The following is a 17,500-nucleotide window of genomic DNA, read 5'->3' as shown; positions in this document are numbered from 1 at the left end:
AATGTTCATGTAAATGTAAATGTAATGTAAATGTAAATGTAAATGTTCATGTAAATGTAATGTAATATAAATGTAAATGTAAATGTAAATGTAAATGTAAATGTAAATGTAATGTAAATGTAATGTAATATAAATGTAAATGTAAATGTTAATGTTCATGTTCATGTTCATGTTCATGTAAATGTAATGTAATGTAATGTAAATGTAAATGTAAATGTAATGTAAATGTAAATGTAAATGTTAATGTTAATGTAAATGTAAATGTAATGTAAATGTAAATGTAAATGTAAATGTTAATGTAAATGTAAATGTAAATGTAATGTAAATGTAAATGTAAATGTAAATGTAAATGTAAATGTTAATGTAAATGTAAATGTAAATGTTAATGTTCATGTAAATGTAATGTAATGTAATGTAAATGTAATGTAATGTAATGTAACTATACTGGCAGGCTAGTTAAAGGCTCCATTCTATTGACCATCGTGTAAAAGGTTTGGCTGGTAAACACTGTCAGACCGATCCTCCAGGGGAGGCTGGTGGAGGTAGAAATCGGAGGACGGGCTCATTGTAATGCATGGAATGGAATGAGGAACGGTATCAAAAAATGTGTGATCCTCCGATTTCTACCTCCAGCAGCCTCCCCTGCTCTCCTCCAATAGGTTGAATTCTCACCTGTAGTGTTTCTCTGCACACATACGCTATCTGCCTCTCCTTCAGGGGCCCAGTAACTATGGAAACATGACAATGCAGTAACTATGGAAACATGACAATGAAGTCCATCAAAGACAACATTCTGATGACTGGACATTACCTCTACCCCCCCCCAACGGTATGATTTGATTTGATTTGGTTTGAGGACTGGTTACCATGGTAGATGTCCTGCAGAGATCCTCCTCCACAGAACTCCATACAGATCCACAGCTTGTTGTTCCTGACCAAAGGAACGGGGGTAGAGGTCAGGGGAGGCTGCTGGAGGTAGAAATCGGAGGACGGGCCCTTTTGTAATGCATGGAATGGAATCTTGTATCACGTGGATCCCGTTCCTCATTCCATTCCATGCATTACAATGAGCCCGTCCTCTGATTTCTGCCTCCACCAGCCTCCCCTGGTAGAGATGTTACCCTGGTCAGGTACTGTGTACAGCTGTATCTCTGCTTCACCTATAGGCTACAGTCACAGTGACACCTTACTGACCCTAACCCTAACCCTAAGGTCAAATATTCACCAAGGGAGGCTGCTGGAGGTAGAAATGTCTACCTCCACCGGCTGAGGTATCAGGTATCTTCATATCAGAGGTTATAACTGCTTATAGCAACCTGAGGTTGATCTTCATATCAGAGGTTATAACTGCTTATAGCAACCTGAGGTCGGTCTTCATATCAGAGGTTATAACTGCTTATAGCAACCTGAGGTCGATCTTCATATGAGAGGTTATAACTGCTTATAGCAACCTGAGGTCGGTCTTCATATCAGAGGTTATAACTGCTTATAGCAACCTGAGGTAGCTGCCATAGTACGCCACGATGTTCCTGTGAGTACACTCCTTTATCATGGTGATCTCCTGCTGGATGCACGTGATGTCATCACCTGGGGACAGGGCAGCACAGGGGCAAGTCACATGCACACTCAGGAACATGGCCACTGCTGTATTCTTTTAATGAAAGGGAAATTGTTTATTCATATAAACCCATATATTTATATATGTTTGTATTGTTATACTATTACATTCAAGATACATTTATGCATTGGTGAATTCACATTAAATTAATTCAGATAACAGATAACACACACACACACACACACACACACACACACACACACACACACACACACACACACACACACACACACACACACACACTCCTAGCCTAGGGTTCTCATATTACTGCAATGACTCTGTTGTTCCTTTTTTCGTGTGTACATGTGAAACAGTGGTGCGTTCATCGGACATGTGACCTACCAGGATCTAGCTTGACCACTTTGAGAGCAGCGATGACTGACGTCCTGATGTCTCGAGCCTTGGAGAAGAAGAGGGAGCACAACAACACTGATCACTGTCTGCTCGCAGTACAGGTCAGCAGCGTATCCCTAAACACAGAACGTCTCCCTAAAAACAGAACGTCTCCCTAAACACAGACCTTACTGATGTTGACCACTGTGACGACAGGATCTCACTTCTTCTCAGCTGTGAAAGTACAGACCTGTCATGCCCGACCGAGCCACAATCTTAGTTCTGCTATCGGCAACCTGCCACTCCAACCACTTTGACATGTTCAGCCACACCTGCTTACTGGGGTTTCTCAGTTCTGATGCTAACTATTGTTGAGTGTTGTATCACACTGTGAACTCTGTATAACTGTAGTTTTCGGATCATTACGTTAAAGTCATTTGTATCAACAGTATTTTTGCTCAGTGCTCCAGCTCGCTTTTGATCAAGGCCGAGGCATCAGAACCAAGGTATAAGAATCAGGGTTATCAGAACTAGGGGTATCAGAACCAAGGTATCAGACCAGGGGTATCAGAACTAGGGGTATCAGAACTAGGGGTATCAGACCAGGGGTATCAGAACTAGGGGTATCAGAACCAAGGTATCAGACCAGGGGTATCAGAACTAGGGGTATCAGAACTAGGGGTATCAGAACCAAGGTATCAGACCAGGGGTATCAGAACTAGGGGTATCAGAACTAGGGGTATCAGACCAGGGGTATCAGAACTAGGGGTATCAGAACTAGGGGTATCAGAACCAGGGTATCAGAGCCAGGGGTATCAGAACCAGGGGTATCAGAACTAGGGGTATCAGAACCAGGGAATCAGAACCTGGGGTATCAGAACTAGGGGTATCAGAACTAGGGGTATCAGAACCAGGGTATCAGAGCCAGGGGGATCAGAGCCAGGGTATCAGAGCCAGGGGTATCAGAACCAGGGTATCAGAGCCAGGGGTATCAGAACCAGGGGTATCAGAACTAGGGGTATCAGAACTAGGGGTATCAGAACCTGGGGTATCAGAACTAGGGGTATCAGAACTAGGGGTATCAGAACTAGGGGTATCAGAACCAGGGTATCAGAACCAGGGGTATCAGAACTAGGGGTATCAGAACTAGGGGTATCAGAACCTGGGGTATCAGAACCAGGGTATCAGAACTAGGGGTATCAGAACTAGGGTGTCAGAGCCAGGGGTATCAGAACTAGGGGTATCAGAACTAGGGTGTCAGAGCCAGGGGTATCAGAGCCAGGGGTATCAGAGCCAGGGGGATCAGAACCAGGGTATCAGAGCCAGGGGGATCAGAACCAGGGTATCAGAGCCAGGGGGATCAGAACCAGGGTATCAGAGCCAGGGGGATCAGAGCCAGGGTATCAGAGCCAGGGGTATCAGAGCCAGGGGTATCAGAACTAGGGGTATCAGAGCCAGGGGGATCAGAACCAGGGGGATCAGAACCAGGGGGATCAGAACCAGGGGGATCAGAACCAGGGCATCTCTCTGTCTCCATCATCATCCAGACCATAATAGTAAGTCAGAGCGTTGCTACAGCAGCCGATGTGGGGGCCAGGAGGCCCTGTTCTGTCACCATGGTGATAGACGCATCCAATAGGAGAATGGCTACCCGTCAGAACAGACACCATCTGATATGCAGCGGTATTCACTTCCTGTTTTCTCTGTCCGTGCTAGTGAGACTTCCTGTGACGGTGACAGCCTCTGCCAACGAGGCCTGACGTCTTGTACTGCAGCAGAACATCACATCCTCCCAAAGATGTCGTCTGTAGATCCACTGACACACAACTCATGTCTCTGGATCAAACGCAGGCAGACTCCCATCCCTCTCACCATATTCTGATGTACAGGTTACTTCTCAATGATAAAATGGCTGAACTATAGATATATCTCCCATAGACTGTGTAAACTATCGGCAACCTGCCACTCCAACCACTTTGACATGTTCAGCCACACCTGCTTACTGGGGTTTCTCAGTTCTGATGCTAACTATTGTTGAGTGTTGTATCACACTGTGAACTCTGTATAACTGTAGTTTTCGGATCATTACGTTAAAGTCATTTGTATCAACAGTATTTTTGCTCAGTGCTCCAGCTCGCTTTTGATCAAGGCCGAGGCATCAGAACCAAGGTATAAGAATCAGGGTTATCAGAACTAGGGGTATCAGAACCAAGGTATCAGACCAGGGGTATCAGAACTAGGGGTATCAGAACTAGGGGTATCAGACCAGGGGTATCAGAACTAGGGGTATCAGAACCAAGGTATCAGACCAGGGGTATCAGAACTAGGGGTATCAGAACTAGGGGTATCAGAACCAAGGTATCAGACCAGGGGTATCAGAACTAGGGGTATCAGAACTAGGGGTATCAGACCAGGGGTATCAGAACTAGGGGTATCAGAACTAGGGGTATCAGAACCAGGGTATCAGAGCCAGGGGTATCAGAACCAGGGGTATCAGAACTAGGGGTATCAGAACCAGGGAATCAGAACCTGGGGTATCAGAACTAGGGGTATCAGAACTAGGGGTATCAGAACCAGGGTATCAGAGCCAGGGGGATCAGAGCCAGGGTATCAGAGCCAGGGGTATCAGAACCAGGGTATCAGAGCCAGGGGTATCAGAACCAGGGGTATCAGAACTAGGGGTATCAGAACTAGGGGTATCAGAACCTGGGGTATCAGAACTAGGGGTATCAGAACTAGGGGTATCAGAACTAGGGGTATCAGAACCAGGGTATCAGAACCAGGGGTATCAGAACTAGGGGTATCAGAACTAGGGGTATCAGAACCTGGGGTATCAGAACCAGGGTATCAGAACTAGGGGTATCAGAACTAGGGTGTCAGAGCCAGGGGTATCAGAACTAGGGGTATCAGAACTAGGGTGTCAGAGCCAGGGGTATCAGAGCCAGGGGTATCAGAGCCAGGGGGATCAGAACCAGGGTATCAGAGCCAGGGGGATCAGAACCAGGGTATCAGAGCCAGGGGGATCAGAACCAGGGTATCAGAGCCAGGGGGATCAGAGCCAGGGTATCAGAGCCAGGGGTATCAGAGCCAGGGGTATCAGAACTAGGGGTATCAGAGCCAGGGGGATCAGAACCAGGGGGATCAGAACCAGGGGGATCAGAACCAGGGGGATCAGAACCAGGGCATCTCTCTGTCTCCATCATCATCCAGACCATAATAGTAAGTCAGAGCGTTGCTACAGCAGCCGATGTGGGGGCCAGGAGGCCCTGTTCTGTCACCATGGTGATAGACGCATCCAATAGGAGAATGGCTACCCGTCAGAACAGACACCATCTGATATGCAGCGGTATTCACTTCCTGTTTTCTCTGTCCGTGCTAGTGAGACTTCCTGTGACGGTGACAGCCTCTGCCAACGAGGCCTGACGTCTTGTACTGCAGCAGAACATCACATCCTCCCAAAGATGTCGTCTGTAGATCCACTGACACACAACTCATGTCTCTGGATCAAACGCAGGCAGACTCCCATCCCTCTCACCATATTCTGATGTACAGGTTACTTCTCAATGATAAAATGGCTGAACTATAGATATATCTCCCATAGACTGTGTAAACTATAGATATATCTCCTACAGACTGAACTATACTATAGATATCTCCCATAGATTGAACTATACTATAGATATATCTCCTATAGACTGTATATACTATAGATATATCTCCCATAGACTGAACTATACTATAGATATATCTCCCATAGACTGAACTATACTATAGATATATCTCCTATAGACTGTATATACTATAGATATATCTCCCATAGACTGAACTATACTATAGATATATCTCCCATAGACTGTATATACTATAGATATATCTCCCATAGACTGAACTATACTATAGATATATCTCCCATAGACTGAACTATACTATAGATATATCTCCTATAGACTGTATATACTATAGATATATCTCCCATAGACTGAACTATACTATAGATATCTCCCATAGACTGAACTATACTATAGATATATCTCCTATAGACTGTATATACTATAGATATATCTCCCATAGACTGAACTATACTATAGATATATCTCCTATAGACTGTATATACTATAGATATATCTCCCATAGACTGCATACAGTGTTTCCTCAGACGTTGTTTCAGACTCCAGAGGAGGACCAGAGGAGAGGCGCGCGTTTGTTTCACACGCTGTCGCCACTTCCTTCTTCCTCTCCGGTTTCCTGTTATCAACTGTTAACCTCAACGTTCCGTATCTCAGAGGAAGTTGTTCGATTGGCCCACCCACTCCTCCTCTATGGCAGAGATCACACAGTAGAGTGATCTCACACTCTACTGTAGCCTCCCCTGGTGTTCTACCTCCACCGGCCTCCCCTGGTGTTCTACCTCCACCGGCCTCCCCTGGTGTTCTACCTCCACCAGCCTCCCCTGGTGTTCTACCTCCACCGGCCTCCCCTGGTGTTCTACCTCCACCGGCCTCCCCTGGTGTTCTACCTCCACCAGCCTCCCCTGGTGTTCTACCTCCCCCGGCCTCCCCTGATGGTGACAGAGACATGGAGGGGACTGAGACAGGGAGGGGACAGAGACATGGAGGGGACAGAGACAGGGAGGGGACAGAGACATGGAGGGGACAGAGACATGGAGGGGACAGAGACATGGAGGGGACAGAGACATGGAGGGGACAGAGACATGGAGGGGACTGAGACAGGGAGGGGACAGATGATGGTGACAGAGACATGGAGGGGACAGAGACATGGAGGGGACAGAGACATGGAGGGGACAGAGACATGGAGGTGACAGAGACATGGAGGGGACAGATGATGGTGACAGAGACATGGAGGGGACAGAGACATGGAGGGGACAGAGACATGGAGGTGACAGAGACATGGAGGGGACAGAGACATGGAGGTGACAGAGACATGGAGGGGACAGAGACATGGAGGGGACAGAGACATGGAGGGGACAGAGAGGTGACAGAGACATGGAGGGGACAGAGACATGGAGGGGACAGATGATGGTGACAGAGACATGGAGGGGACAGAGACATGGAGGGGACAGAGACATGGAGGGGACAGAGACATGGAGGGGACAGAGACATGGAGGGGACAGAGACATACTGGTTCCAGAGAAATATTTGTCCCAAAGACATACTGGTCCCATAGCCATACTGGTACCAGAATCACACTGGTCTGACATCAGACAGGTGTTTAACTCATATGGGTTTAACTTGGTGGGTTTGACATTCAATACAGGATACTACAACTACATCCTAAATAACAAGCACCATCGCATACCTGAGTTACTCGCTATAGGACATAGAGAGGTGCAGGTGATGCAATGGTGATGAAATAATCTAAGTAACTGGACTGCATTCTACAGGATTTAAACACACCAAACTGAATACAGGTTGTGACACATCCAAGTGTGTTGAACATTGAACAGGCTATAATCTCTGAGTCAAACAGGTGTGTATTTCCTGAAGAAAATTAACACAAATAAATGCCAGATAATATAATTCAGGTCATAACTAACTAAAGAGATGCCAAATATCTCGTGTGACGTCGCAGGGAAGTTTAACTCCAGGCCGTGCAGAATGTTTACTAGATATCCGATTAGGGCGAGAATAAATATCCTACCTTAAACACATCTCAATAAATCTCCTACCTTAAAAACGTCTCCGTAGGTCCCACTCCCTATCCGGTGAATCAGCTCGTAATCGTCTAACGGGTTCGAGTGGGAGACACCGATCGCATCCATCGCAGCGATGTCTGCCTACAGCACCTCTCGCCTCGCAGTCTAGCCGTTATGGTGCGATTTTACCGTCTGCATTTCCTCTGAAACAAAAACCACCACAAGGAAAAGCACAGCCGTATAAAAATGGCAGCTATCGCAGCCTATTGCCTCTGTTCAGTGAACGGCAGTAATGTCCTACCAGTGAGTGCCATGGTCAATAATAGGCATTGTTGTTGTTTTTGAATGAATGTATTTCTGGAGGTTTCAGTGAAACAAAACACTGTAGTGGAGATAGTTCGGAAATGGGGATGTGATGTTGAAATGATCGAATTGAATTGCTATGAATAATAATTTCATGGAATATATTGAATAAAAGGTGTTGCTTTATTGGTATTGCAAATCAATAATAACAAAACGCACGCACACACACGCACGTATACACACACACACCATAGGTCACTTGGGAGGGAAACGCATAGGCGTGGTGACTGATTGACGTGACTGACATCAAAATGAGTTCATATTTTGTGTGATCAGATGATATTCTGATATCATATTCTTCTAAATTGGGGGGTCTGCGACTTTAATGTGGAGACGGAGGTACCACACCTTTCTCTAGCCCCCCTCCGGCCGGCCGCAGCGCCAGTATGTAGACCCGCCCCTCGTTGTGTTCCGACCATTTCCAAGGCATCAAACAGGCTTCGGGAGCCAAAGCATCCGATCATCATTTATCGATCAGGAATTAGAGAGAATTTCGAAGCGGTCGAGGCATTATCAGAAGCAGTCGCATTCATTTCATTCACCGAGCTTCAACGTTTGATTTGGGTCTGTTTTTTCCAGCGTCTTGGGGAGAAAGCGACAGCATCATCACAAAGATGGCAGATCTAACGGCACAGTCTGGCCACATATCGTCATCACACAGCTCCGCTTCTTCCTCCACATTTTCGGGTGAGTAGATCCGAGTAGCGAACAAGATCCTACGTGTTTTTGGTGTTTTAAATGCAAACCCTATTTGATGCGTTAGCGACATAAAGGACAGCTGGTGTTGTTCGCGGTGTCCCTGCGGCGGGCGGGGTATCATTGATTGATTGAATGCGCGCAGTAATGAACAGCTAAGCTAAGCTAGCTAGCGTTGTGACAGCTAAAATAATCGCATGTTGAACACATGTTTGCCAGCTTACATTGCTGATCAATGGAATAGGCCTGCGTAAAGCTGGCCCCCGTCTCATGTGTGGCTGGTTAGCTATGGCTAACGAAGGGAACTAAGCTCGGTAGGCCCAAATTGCACCTGGCTCTGACGCCCTTAGCTGGCTAGCTAGATGAAGCTAGCCGTGAGATGATCTGGCTGTTCCATAATTATGGCCGCCTTATGCAAGCTTTTCTATTTCAGCCGTGTCGTATCAGCTCACTGATACAACGATGAGGCCACAGCTGATTGCTCTGTCTGAAGTCCGTACCTCTTTCTGGGGTGAGCTGGAGGCCAGGCGGCATGGGCAGCCACGGTTTACAGGCTCGGGAAAGCCACACCTGACAGTTTAAAGACCTAGATGTATCTGACTAATCATGCTCTCCAGTCAATACCTCTGATATTATTTATTACGATCAGATTTTACAGCTGCAACAAAAGGCAGCACCTGCCTTGGTAGCTGACAATGTAGATGTGCTGATGGGACAGGGACACACGCACACGGGGCTGCTGTCACTGATGCGCACAACAGTGACAGGGAAATGGTCATTTGAGTAAAACACTGCTCTAATATAATCAATTTCTCCAATTCCAGTGGTGATTGGTACAGGACTAGTTAAGGCTGTCAGGAGGGCTCGTACGGCTGTCAGGGGGACTAGTTAAGGCTGTCAGGAGGGCTCATTAAGGCTGTGAGGGGGACTAGTTAAGGCTGTCAGGGGGGCTAGTTAGGGCTGTCAGGGGGGCTAGTTATGGCTGTGAACAGGGGAACAGCCTGGTGAGACAGAATAATGGCCCACTCTGTTTGTTCCAATTACTCAAGCATTTTAAGGACTTGCACATGACTTCATTCCATGATTTGTAACTCTGAAAAAACCGTCTGAGGTGATTTAGCAGAGGGTTGCTGTGTGCTGTAATGTGGATAATCTCCCCCAGCTGCTAGTCATGGTTGGCTCGGAGAGACTGAACCAGCTAGTGCTGCTAATAGCACAGTAGCATCATGTTCAGACCAGGGGAGGCTGACGGAGGTAGAAATTGGAGGACGGACTCATTCTAATGCACGGAATGAGGAATGGTATCAAACTCCATTACTCATTCCGTTCCATGCGTCACACCAAGCGCGTCCTCCGATGTTCTCCCTCCACCAGCCTCCCCTGGAATGACGAACTGTCCGTGTAGCCTCAGGAGGCTGACCGTTAGTGGCGTTTCTGAAAATGGATCATTCAGTTTGACCTCCATCTTGTTCCCCCACCTCTCTCCTCTACTGGCCAGACACTAAGAAGTCTGCATTGAAGAAGAAGAAGAAGAAGAAGACTGTTTATTTGTCCATGCAATCAATTCTCATCAATTGTAGGAATGTGATACGTGCACCCCCTCCCTCCGAGACAACACACACACACACACTGCACACCCCCCTCCAAGACAGCACACGTGCACACCCCCAAGGGAGAACAGAGCTCTGGGCTCTGGGCACAGGGTCAGCCATATTCAGCGCCCCTGGAGCAGTTAGGGGTTAAGTGCCTTGCTCAAGGGCACAACGGCAGTGGTAGGCAGATATGATGTCAGTTACCAGCTCCCATCCGGCTCCCTCCTGGAGTGGGGAACGAACCAGCGACCTGCCGATTGCTGGCCGGCCCCTCTAACCTGTGACCTCTAACCTCTAGGCTACCTGCCGTCGCGTTGGCGTCTGGTATAAAATCAGCCTCACTCAGTCTGACGTCATCTTCTCTTCCCTCCCCCCTCCCCCCACACACAGTGATGGAGCTGGTGTACTGGCGGGACCCTAAGAAGTCAGCGGTGGCGTTTGGGGTGTCCCTGCTGGTGCTGCTGTCCCTGGCCACCTTCAGCATCATCAGCGTGGTGTCCTACCTGCTGCTGGCCCTGCTCTGTGTCACCATCACCTTCAGGATCTACAAGTCAGTGGTGCAGGCCGTGCAGAAGTCTGAGGACGGACACCCCTTCAAGTGAGTGGGGGAGGGAGGGATGGATGTGGGGGGAGGGTGGTTGGATGGAGTGATTAGGGCCAGAAGTCTGAGGACGGACACTCCTTCAAGTACGACTGGCTAGCATGGATGGATGGAGGGAGGGAGGGAGGGAGGGCGGGCGTGGTCCTCTGTGGCTCAGTTGGTAGGGCGTGGTGCTAATGCTTAGGTCGTGGGTTCAATTCCCGCTGGGACCATACATACTGAAACATGTATGCACTCACTGCAGTGTGAGTCGCTTTGGATAAAAGCGTCAGCTAAATGGCAGATATTTGAGTTATTGTACTTGGATTAGTTTCCCTTGGCTGTGTTTGACTAGAGGTGTGTGTGTGTGTGTGTGTCCTCCCAGGGCCCTGATGGAGAAGGACCTGAGCATCCCTCCAGAGACGTTCAGGAAGTGTGTGGACCTGTCTCTGGCCTACCTGAACCGATCCATCCGGCTGGCCCGCCACCTGCTGCTGGTCGAGGACCTGGTCGACTCACTCAAGGTGAACTCAGCAGCAGCATCATCATCATAACATCATAATCATCATAGCATAACCATCATCATCATAGCATAACCATCATCATCATCATACACTCCTACTTTCCAATACAAATACCATCCACCTTCATCCACCTCTCATTGCTTCATATAGAGCAGCACCACTCTACTCTACTCTATCACCAGCTCCACCCTGTAGATGGGCTTAGAACCCTCCACCCTGTAGATGGGTTTATAACCCGGGCTGTTATCTTTGTGTTATAAGCTGTTAATGTGGCTGTTATCTTTGTGTTATAAGCTGTTAATGTGGCTGTTATCTTTGTGTTATAAGCTGTTAATGTGGCTGTTAACCTTTGAGTTAGTCATTGGCCTCCTGCCACGTCGTCTCAGCCGGGGCTGGGTTGGTGGGGAACAGTTCAGACTCCGTCTGTACCGGATTGAATTTGTTCAATTGGCTTTAAATTGGCTCATTCATCTCCTCTCCTCTCCTCTCCTCTCCTCTCCTCTCCTCTCCTCTCCTCTCCTCTCCTCTCCTCTCACCTGCAACTGGTCCCCAGGTCATTTGCTCAGAGTGGTGATATTCTGCTGTGGTCTATTAGCTGTGTGAGTGCTGAGCGTTTGACCTCCTCTGGCTCCTCCTCAGCCTGTCTGTTATGCTTTGTTACCGCTGGGCAAGAAAGCCTGAAAAGCCGGTGTCATGTGACGTGACGTGGCGTGGAGCGGCGTGGCAGAGAAGAGACGGCTGGCAGATGTTGAAACGGCGGATTAGCAGTCGATCCGACTGAGACACAAGTAGATTACACGACTGAAGGGCGCCAGTTGTTGTGGTCGTCTGAAAACAAGTCACGACAACCAATCCTATTGAGTTGGGCTGTGTATGGGATGCTCGGTAAGATGTTTATGTATACGATGAAGCGCATAACCGGTCTGCTAGAACAGGAGGGTGTAAGTAGCATTATGAAGAGATTAGGATGTGGTAATCTAAGGCAGGACCCAAACGCCTCAAATTCCAATCCTTCTTCTAGGGCTCAATCTCACAACTCTTTTCCTTGATTCCTCTCCTTGTGTCCTCTCTCTCCTTGCCTCTGGTGAAGAGAGGGGAGGAACGGATGGGATCCAGAAGGTACTTTGTCTGCTGTCCCCTCTGTCGTTGTAATGCGTTCCTTTGTGTGTTCCAGCTGGCGGGCGTGATGTGGCTGATGACCTATGTCGGAGCCGTGTTCAACGGGATTACTCTGCTCATCCTGGGTGAGATGACACCCTCTAGTGGCCAGGCTCAGAACTGCATCCACCCTCTCCCTCTCTTTCAACAAACAAACAATGTTTTATTTGCCCATCAATCAGTCACTGTTTGGAATGTGGTATTTTGGTATGGAATCCTAACTCAAGATCATAATATAGCATTATTATTATTATTATTTTATTTTTTTGCATGAATTGATTTCATTGATTTCAATAGGAAATTTGCGAGATGATTCGAGTTACGTGCCAAATCTCGATTCCACCCTTAGCCTAGATAACTTACTTCCAGACACATTGCTCTAATAATCCATGAACGTATTGATTGTTGACTATGCAATGTCAGTGTGACAACAGCATGTTCAACATGACCTCTGTTTCTCTCTGTCAGCTGACGTTGTCTTCTTCAGCACGCCTCTGGTCTATGAGAAAAATAAGGTATGTATAAATATATATATATATAAAAAATGTATGTGTGTGTATATACAGTGGAGTAATCAGAGGACAGGCTCATTGTAATGCATGGAATGACATGCTTGAAATACTATTCCTCATTCCGTTCCATGCATTACAATAAGCCCGTCCTCCGATTTTCTACCTCCACCAGCCTCCCCTGGTAACTAAAGGGTTGCTTTAGTTTTGACTTGACATACAGTTACCACTGTTCGTTATGAAGCTGTGTGCTGATTGGTTGTTGTCCCTCAGACCCAGATTGACAAGTATGTCGACCTGATTCGCTCCAGAGTTGAAGAAACAATCGCAAAGTAAGGAGATTCATGTTTCTAATCAGTAGTGGGTTTAGGAAGTTTCTTCATCTTTTGATATTCTTCTGACCTAAATAAGGATGAATCTGATGAGACTGTTACCCAGGTATAGTGTCATACTGCTACCCAGATATAGCATCATACTGTTACCCCGGTATAGTGTCATACTGTTACCCAGATATAGCATCATACTGTTACCCAGGTATAGTGTCATACTGCTACCCAGGTATAGTGTCATACTGTTACCCCGGTATAGTGTCATACTGTTACCCAGATATAGCGTCATACTGTTACCCAGATATAGCGTCATACTGTTACCCAGATATAGCATCATACTGTTACCCAGATATAGCGTCATACTGTTACCCAGATATAGCGTCATACTGTTACCCAGATATAGCATCATACTGTTACCCAGATATAGCAGCTCTTCTGATGCATGAATCCTTGAGGTTCCTTCATTCTGACCACTGAACCATCTTAGTTGATCCAGTGAATCTCAGTGAAACCAGTCCCAGAGTCCTGTGTGCTGGTTCTGACCAGTGAAACCAGTCCTGAGGTGTCTATTAATTCTGTCTGTCTCTCCTCCTCAGGCTTCATGATAAACTCCCTGGCGCCATCAAGCGTACCAAAGCAGAGTGATCTGTCATCGCCACAGGTCTGGGTCACCCCCCACCCTGGCGATCTGTCCCCTGCTGTGACCCCCCCCCCCCCCAACCACCACTGTCCCCTGCTGCCTGTCTACTGTAACCTAACAACCCCCCCCGCCAAGTCCGATCACCCCTCCCTTCTACCCCAGTCGTACCTTCCACCACCCTCCCTCCCTAAGACCCAACAACCCCAACCCCCCCCCCCCCCATCCATCCCATCCCCCCATCCAGCCTTTCATCCTGTCATCCCCCAGCATCAAACTGGCGGCCAAGTCATTGCCTTTCCATCGTCAGTGTACCGTAACTAACCTGCTAGGGTGCAGCACCCGCTCCCTGTACCTGCTGTGAGCCGCCTCCGCTGTGTAACCTCTGCTGTTGTCCTGACCCTCAGACCATGTGCTCATAGCTTCCGTTAAAGTCAGCAGGATACAGCGCATCCAGAATCACTTCTACTTTGTGGAGGAGACACAGATACAGTGATTATAGTGTCTCTGAAAGCCAGTGTGTGTCCACTAATGTGTTTTGTGTTTGTGTTTTGAGGAACAAAAAAAAAATTAATAATTCTCTTGTGGTAGATAGAAGTATAGTAGTGTGTAAACTGTCACAAAATGGAATAAAGATCAATTTTAATTTATGTATGAAAGAAAGAAAGTAACTTTTAAGCACTTGGTATGTTGTGTTTTCTGTGTGATTGATGTAGCTGAGGAGGATCCATCTGTACTGGGTTTCTCCTCTTCATGTTAAGGTTAAGTATCTGCACTGCACTGAGTCTTTTGTAAGCAACTCATCAAACTTGAAAATAAAAATGAAGGAAACCATCGGAACCATGATTTGTTCTGTTTTGTGTGTGTGTGTACTCTTAGAACCCTCTTCCACCTTTCCCTAGGTCCTAGCTCCTACCTCCTTCCCTTAGCTCCTACCTCCTTCCCTTAGCTCCTACCTCCTTCCCTTAGCTCCTACCTCCTTCCCATAGCTCCTACCTCCTTCCCTTAGCTCCTACCTCCTTCCCTTAGCTTTTACCTCCTTCCCATAGCTCCTAGCTCCTTCCCTTAGCTCCTACCTCCTTCCCATAGCTCCTAGCTCCTTCCCATAGCTCCTAGCTCCTTCCCTTAGCTCCTAGCTCCTTCCCCTAGCTCTAGCTCCTTTCCTTTGCTCCTAACTCCTTCCCTTAGCTCCTACCTTCTTCCCTTAGCTCCTACCTTAGGGGGGAAGGCAGTGGAGGGTTATGGGGAAAGTGGAGAAGTGGTAGGGAGCCAATAGAAGCCTAGGGGGAGGAGACTAGAGACCCTAGGAAGCCAATAGGAGCCAAGGGACCAGGGGAGGGAGAGTGGAACAACATTAACATGAGCAGGCCTGCATCAGGAGGGTTCACTGCCAGCTAAAGGCTGGGGTGGGGGGGGCAATGGGGACAGTAGGTGTTGTTTAAATCATGACACAGCAGTTTCACAGCAAGACACATAGAGAGGAATGTGTAACCAGGGAGAGACTGATTAGCCATGTGTAGATGTGCTAATGAATGACGTGCTGGGCCCCTTACAGTCTCTGGTTGGAGGCAGGCCAGTGCTACTGTCCCTGGTCCCTGGTCCCTGGTCCCTGATCACTCCTGATTGGTCTAGACGAGCAGCAGGACCAATTACAGTCTGGTTGGAGGCGGACCAGGAAGCTGGATGCTCCTGTCCCTGGCCCCTGGTCACTGATGATTGGTCTACAGGGCAGACCAAGCAGGAGCTTTGAAACACAGATTTTCAGCCTGTCCTGAAAGACGCCTGTCTGTGTTGTCTTATGATAGGTGTTGTCATTCTGGAATTCCTGTCTTGGAAGTTACCAGACAGATCAATGTGGACTGAGTCACACTATCTATCAAAAACAATGGTGTTAATGTGGATGTATTCAATTAAACAACCTTTTTTTAAGTACTCTTCTTAATAAAAGTCCTGCTGCAAAATGCTCCTATTATTATTGAAGGGGACAAGTTTGCCTGCTTCTAACATTGGAGGGGACCTCTCCCCCCCTGTCCCCCCTGACCTCTCCCCCCCTGTCCCCCCCTGACCTCTCCCCCCCTGTCCCCCCTGACCTCTCCCCCCCTGTCCCCCCTGACCTCTCCCCCCCTGTCCCCCCCTGACCTCTCCCCCCCTGTCCCCCCTGACCCCCCCTGACCCCCCCTGTCCCCCCCTGTCCCCCCCTGACCTCTCCCCCCCTGTCCCCCCTGACTCTGACTAATTTGGATGCCTGACTTTCCAGACGACCATGGATACAGGTGGACATTTCTAAATTGGCTGTATGTTTTGGAGAGGGGGAGCGAGAGTGTCTGCAATAATCTTAGTTTTCTTCGAGATTGGACAGACCTTTCTGTTTTCGGGGGTTGGTCTTGAGCCATGGCACAAAACCCCAATGACATGCCTGCCCATCTCGGCTGGGCGGCTCCACTAATCATTTCGGTCCGTATTCATTCTTAAAAATTCGAGCGGGACCCAACCCCTGACACAAGTCCCGTCGGATTGGAGGTGAATCAAAGTTCTCCAGGACACAGACTCCCTCCACACATATCCAATAACAAACCCCAGCACATGGAGACGGTCAGGTGGTCAAAATGCACACGGAACAATTAGTCATGTAAAATGTATTGCATAAAAATGTAAATGTAAAAAAATTTAGTTTAGTATTTCATGGTTTATCATTGTAAACAGGCCCTACGTTCATGCTGTCATGAAAATATGTTGAGAAATGCGTGTCTGAAACATATTGTAACGACCCTGTGTAAGGCCCGTTAGCAGCTCCGCCGCCATTCGCTACAATATGTTTTAGCTTCCCTCGGAACCCACGCGACGCCTCTGCTGGTATCGCGCAATACATGATTGGAGAAGGTCTGATTTCAGTGACAGGAGAGGTTGAAAGTCCAGTCGGCTGAAAGTCCAGCTGCCGCCGCCGCCCAAAGTAACTGATTTTGGAGTCGATGCGCACCGCAACACAAACAGTTTTGCTCCTTTGACCAAAAGCGACATCAACTAGTGTTAACTACTCTGCAGCGGTAGTCTATAGATCAGTCCAGTCTGCTGAGTTCCGAGCCGCCCAGATGGGGTTCGCGGACCTCCTGAACGAGGTCGGTGGATTCGGACGTTTCCAGTGGATCCATGTCACGTTGCTCTGCATCCCGGGTCTCCTGATGGCCAGCCAGAACCTGATGAATAACTTCGCGGCCGGGATGCCCGGACACCACTGTAACATCCCCAACCGGACCTCCATCGCCCGCAGCCACAACATCTCCCTCTCCGAGGTCGACGACCGGCAACTGCTGCGCGCCTTCATCCCGGTGGACGCCACCGGCGACAAGCTGTCCAAGTGTACGCGGTACGTGGAGGCGCAGTGGCATCTTCTGGAGGGCAACGTGAGCGCGGTTGGGCCACAGGGTAACGGGACCGAGCCCGAGACAGAGATGTGTCTGGACGGATGGACCTACGACAGGACAGAGTTCCTGGAAACCATCGTCTCAGA

General features: G+C 48.1%; 3 protein-coding genes across 5 annotated transcripts in view; 2 read left to right on the top strand and 1 right to left on the bottom strand.

Annotated features, from left to right (window-relative positions):
• Positions 1 to 7,768, bottom strand: part of map4k6 (mitogen-activated protein kinase kinase kinase kinase 6) — a 25,271-nt gene extending 17,503 nt beyond the window's left edge. For 2 of the 3 annotated variants that reach the window (XM_083687282.1, XM_083687283.1), the window contains exons 1-5: positions 7,638 to 7,768; positions 1,961 to 2,018; positions 1,497 to 1,587; positions 867 to 931; positions 673 to 728 (exon numbers count right to left, since the gene is read on the bottom strand). In XM_083687282.1, the coding sequence (XP_083543408.1) occupies positions 673 to 728; positions 867 to 931; positions 1,497 to 1,587; positions 1,961 to 2,018; positions 7,638 to 7,730 (363 nt within the window). In that variant the 5' untranslated portion in view covers positions 7,731 to 7,768. Of the gene's footprint in view, positions 1 to 672; positions 729 to 866; positions 970 to 1,496; positions 1,612 to 1,960; positions 2,019 to 7,637 lie in introns of those variants that run through there. The other variant, XM_083687284.1, reaches the window with a different exon arrangement.
• Positions 7,769 to 8,432: 664 nt separating this feature from the next.
• Positions 8,433 to 14,838, top strand: LOC310816958 (reticulon-3-B-like). The gene is made up of 7 exons (XM_083687333.1): positions 8,433 to 8,654; positions 10,646 to 10,853; positions 11,221 to 11,359; positions 12,534 to 12,603; positions 12,986 to 13,032; positions 13,300 to 13,358; positions 13,952 to 14,838. Exons 1-7 carry the CDS (start codon positions 8,582 to 8,584, stop codon positions 13,998 to 14,000), a joined length of 645 nt encoding a protein of 214 aa, XP_083543459.1. The 5' UTR covers positions 8,433 to 8,581; the 3' UTR covers positions 14,001 to 14,838.
• Positions 14,839 to 17,081: 2,243 nt separating this feature from the next.
• Positions 17,082 to 17,500, top strand: part of LOC310801354 (solute carrier family 22 member 6-A-like) — a gene marked incomplete at both ends in the record, with an annotated part of 10,032 nt that continues 9,613 nt past the window's right edge. The window contains one exon of the mRNA XM_083665348.1: positions 17,082 to 17,500. This exon is cut by the window's right edge and continues 1 nt beyond it. Coding sequence (XP_083521474.1) covers positions 17,082 to 17,500 — 419 coding nt within the window.

Source organism: Argentina silus (genome assembly GCF_951799395.1).
Source record: "Argentina silus genome assembly, chromosome: 2".
Taxonomy (NCBI): domain Eukaryota; kingdom Metazoa; phylum Chordata; class Actinopteri; order Argentiniformes; family Argentinidae; genus Argentina; species Argentina silus.
The sequence above is the reverse complement of the archived record's forward strand: the minus strand, read 5'-3'. Positions and strand labels throughout refer to the sequence as shown.

What these genes read in the sequence shown, in the direction of transcription:
- LOC310816958 (XM_083687333.1), top strand. Translation starts at nt 8,582, where the DNA reads ATGGCAGATCTAACGGCACAGTCTGGCCACATATCGTCATCACACAGC. An exon ending in GATTACTCTGCTCATCCTGG is followed by an intron (nt 12,604 to 12,985) that starts GTGAGATGACAC and finishes TCTCTCTGTCAG; the next exon opens with CTGACGTTGTCTTCTTCAGC. An exon ending in GTTGAAGAAACAATCGCAAA is followed by an intron (nt 13,359 to 13,951) that starts GTAAGGAGATTC and finishes TCTCCTCCTCAG; the next exon opens with GCTTCATGATAAACTCCCTG.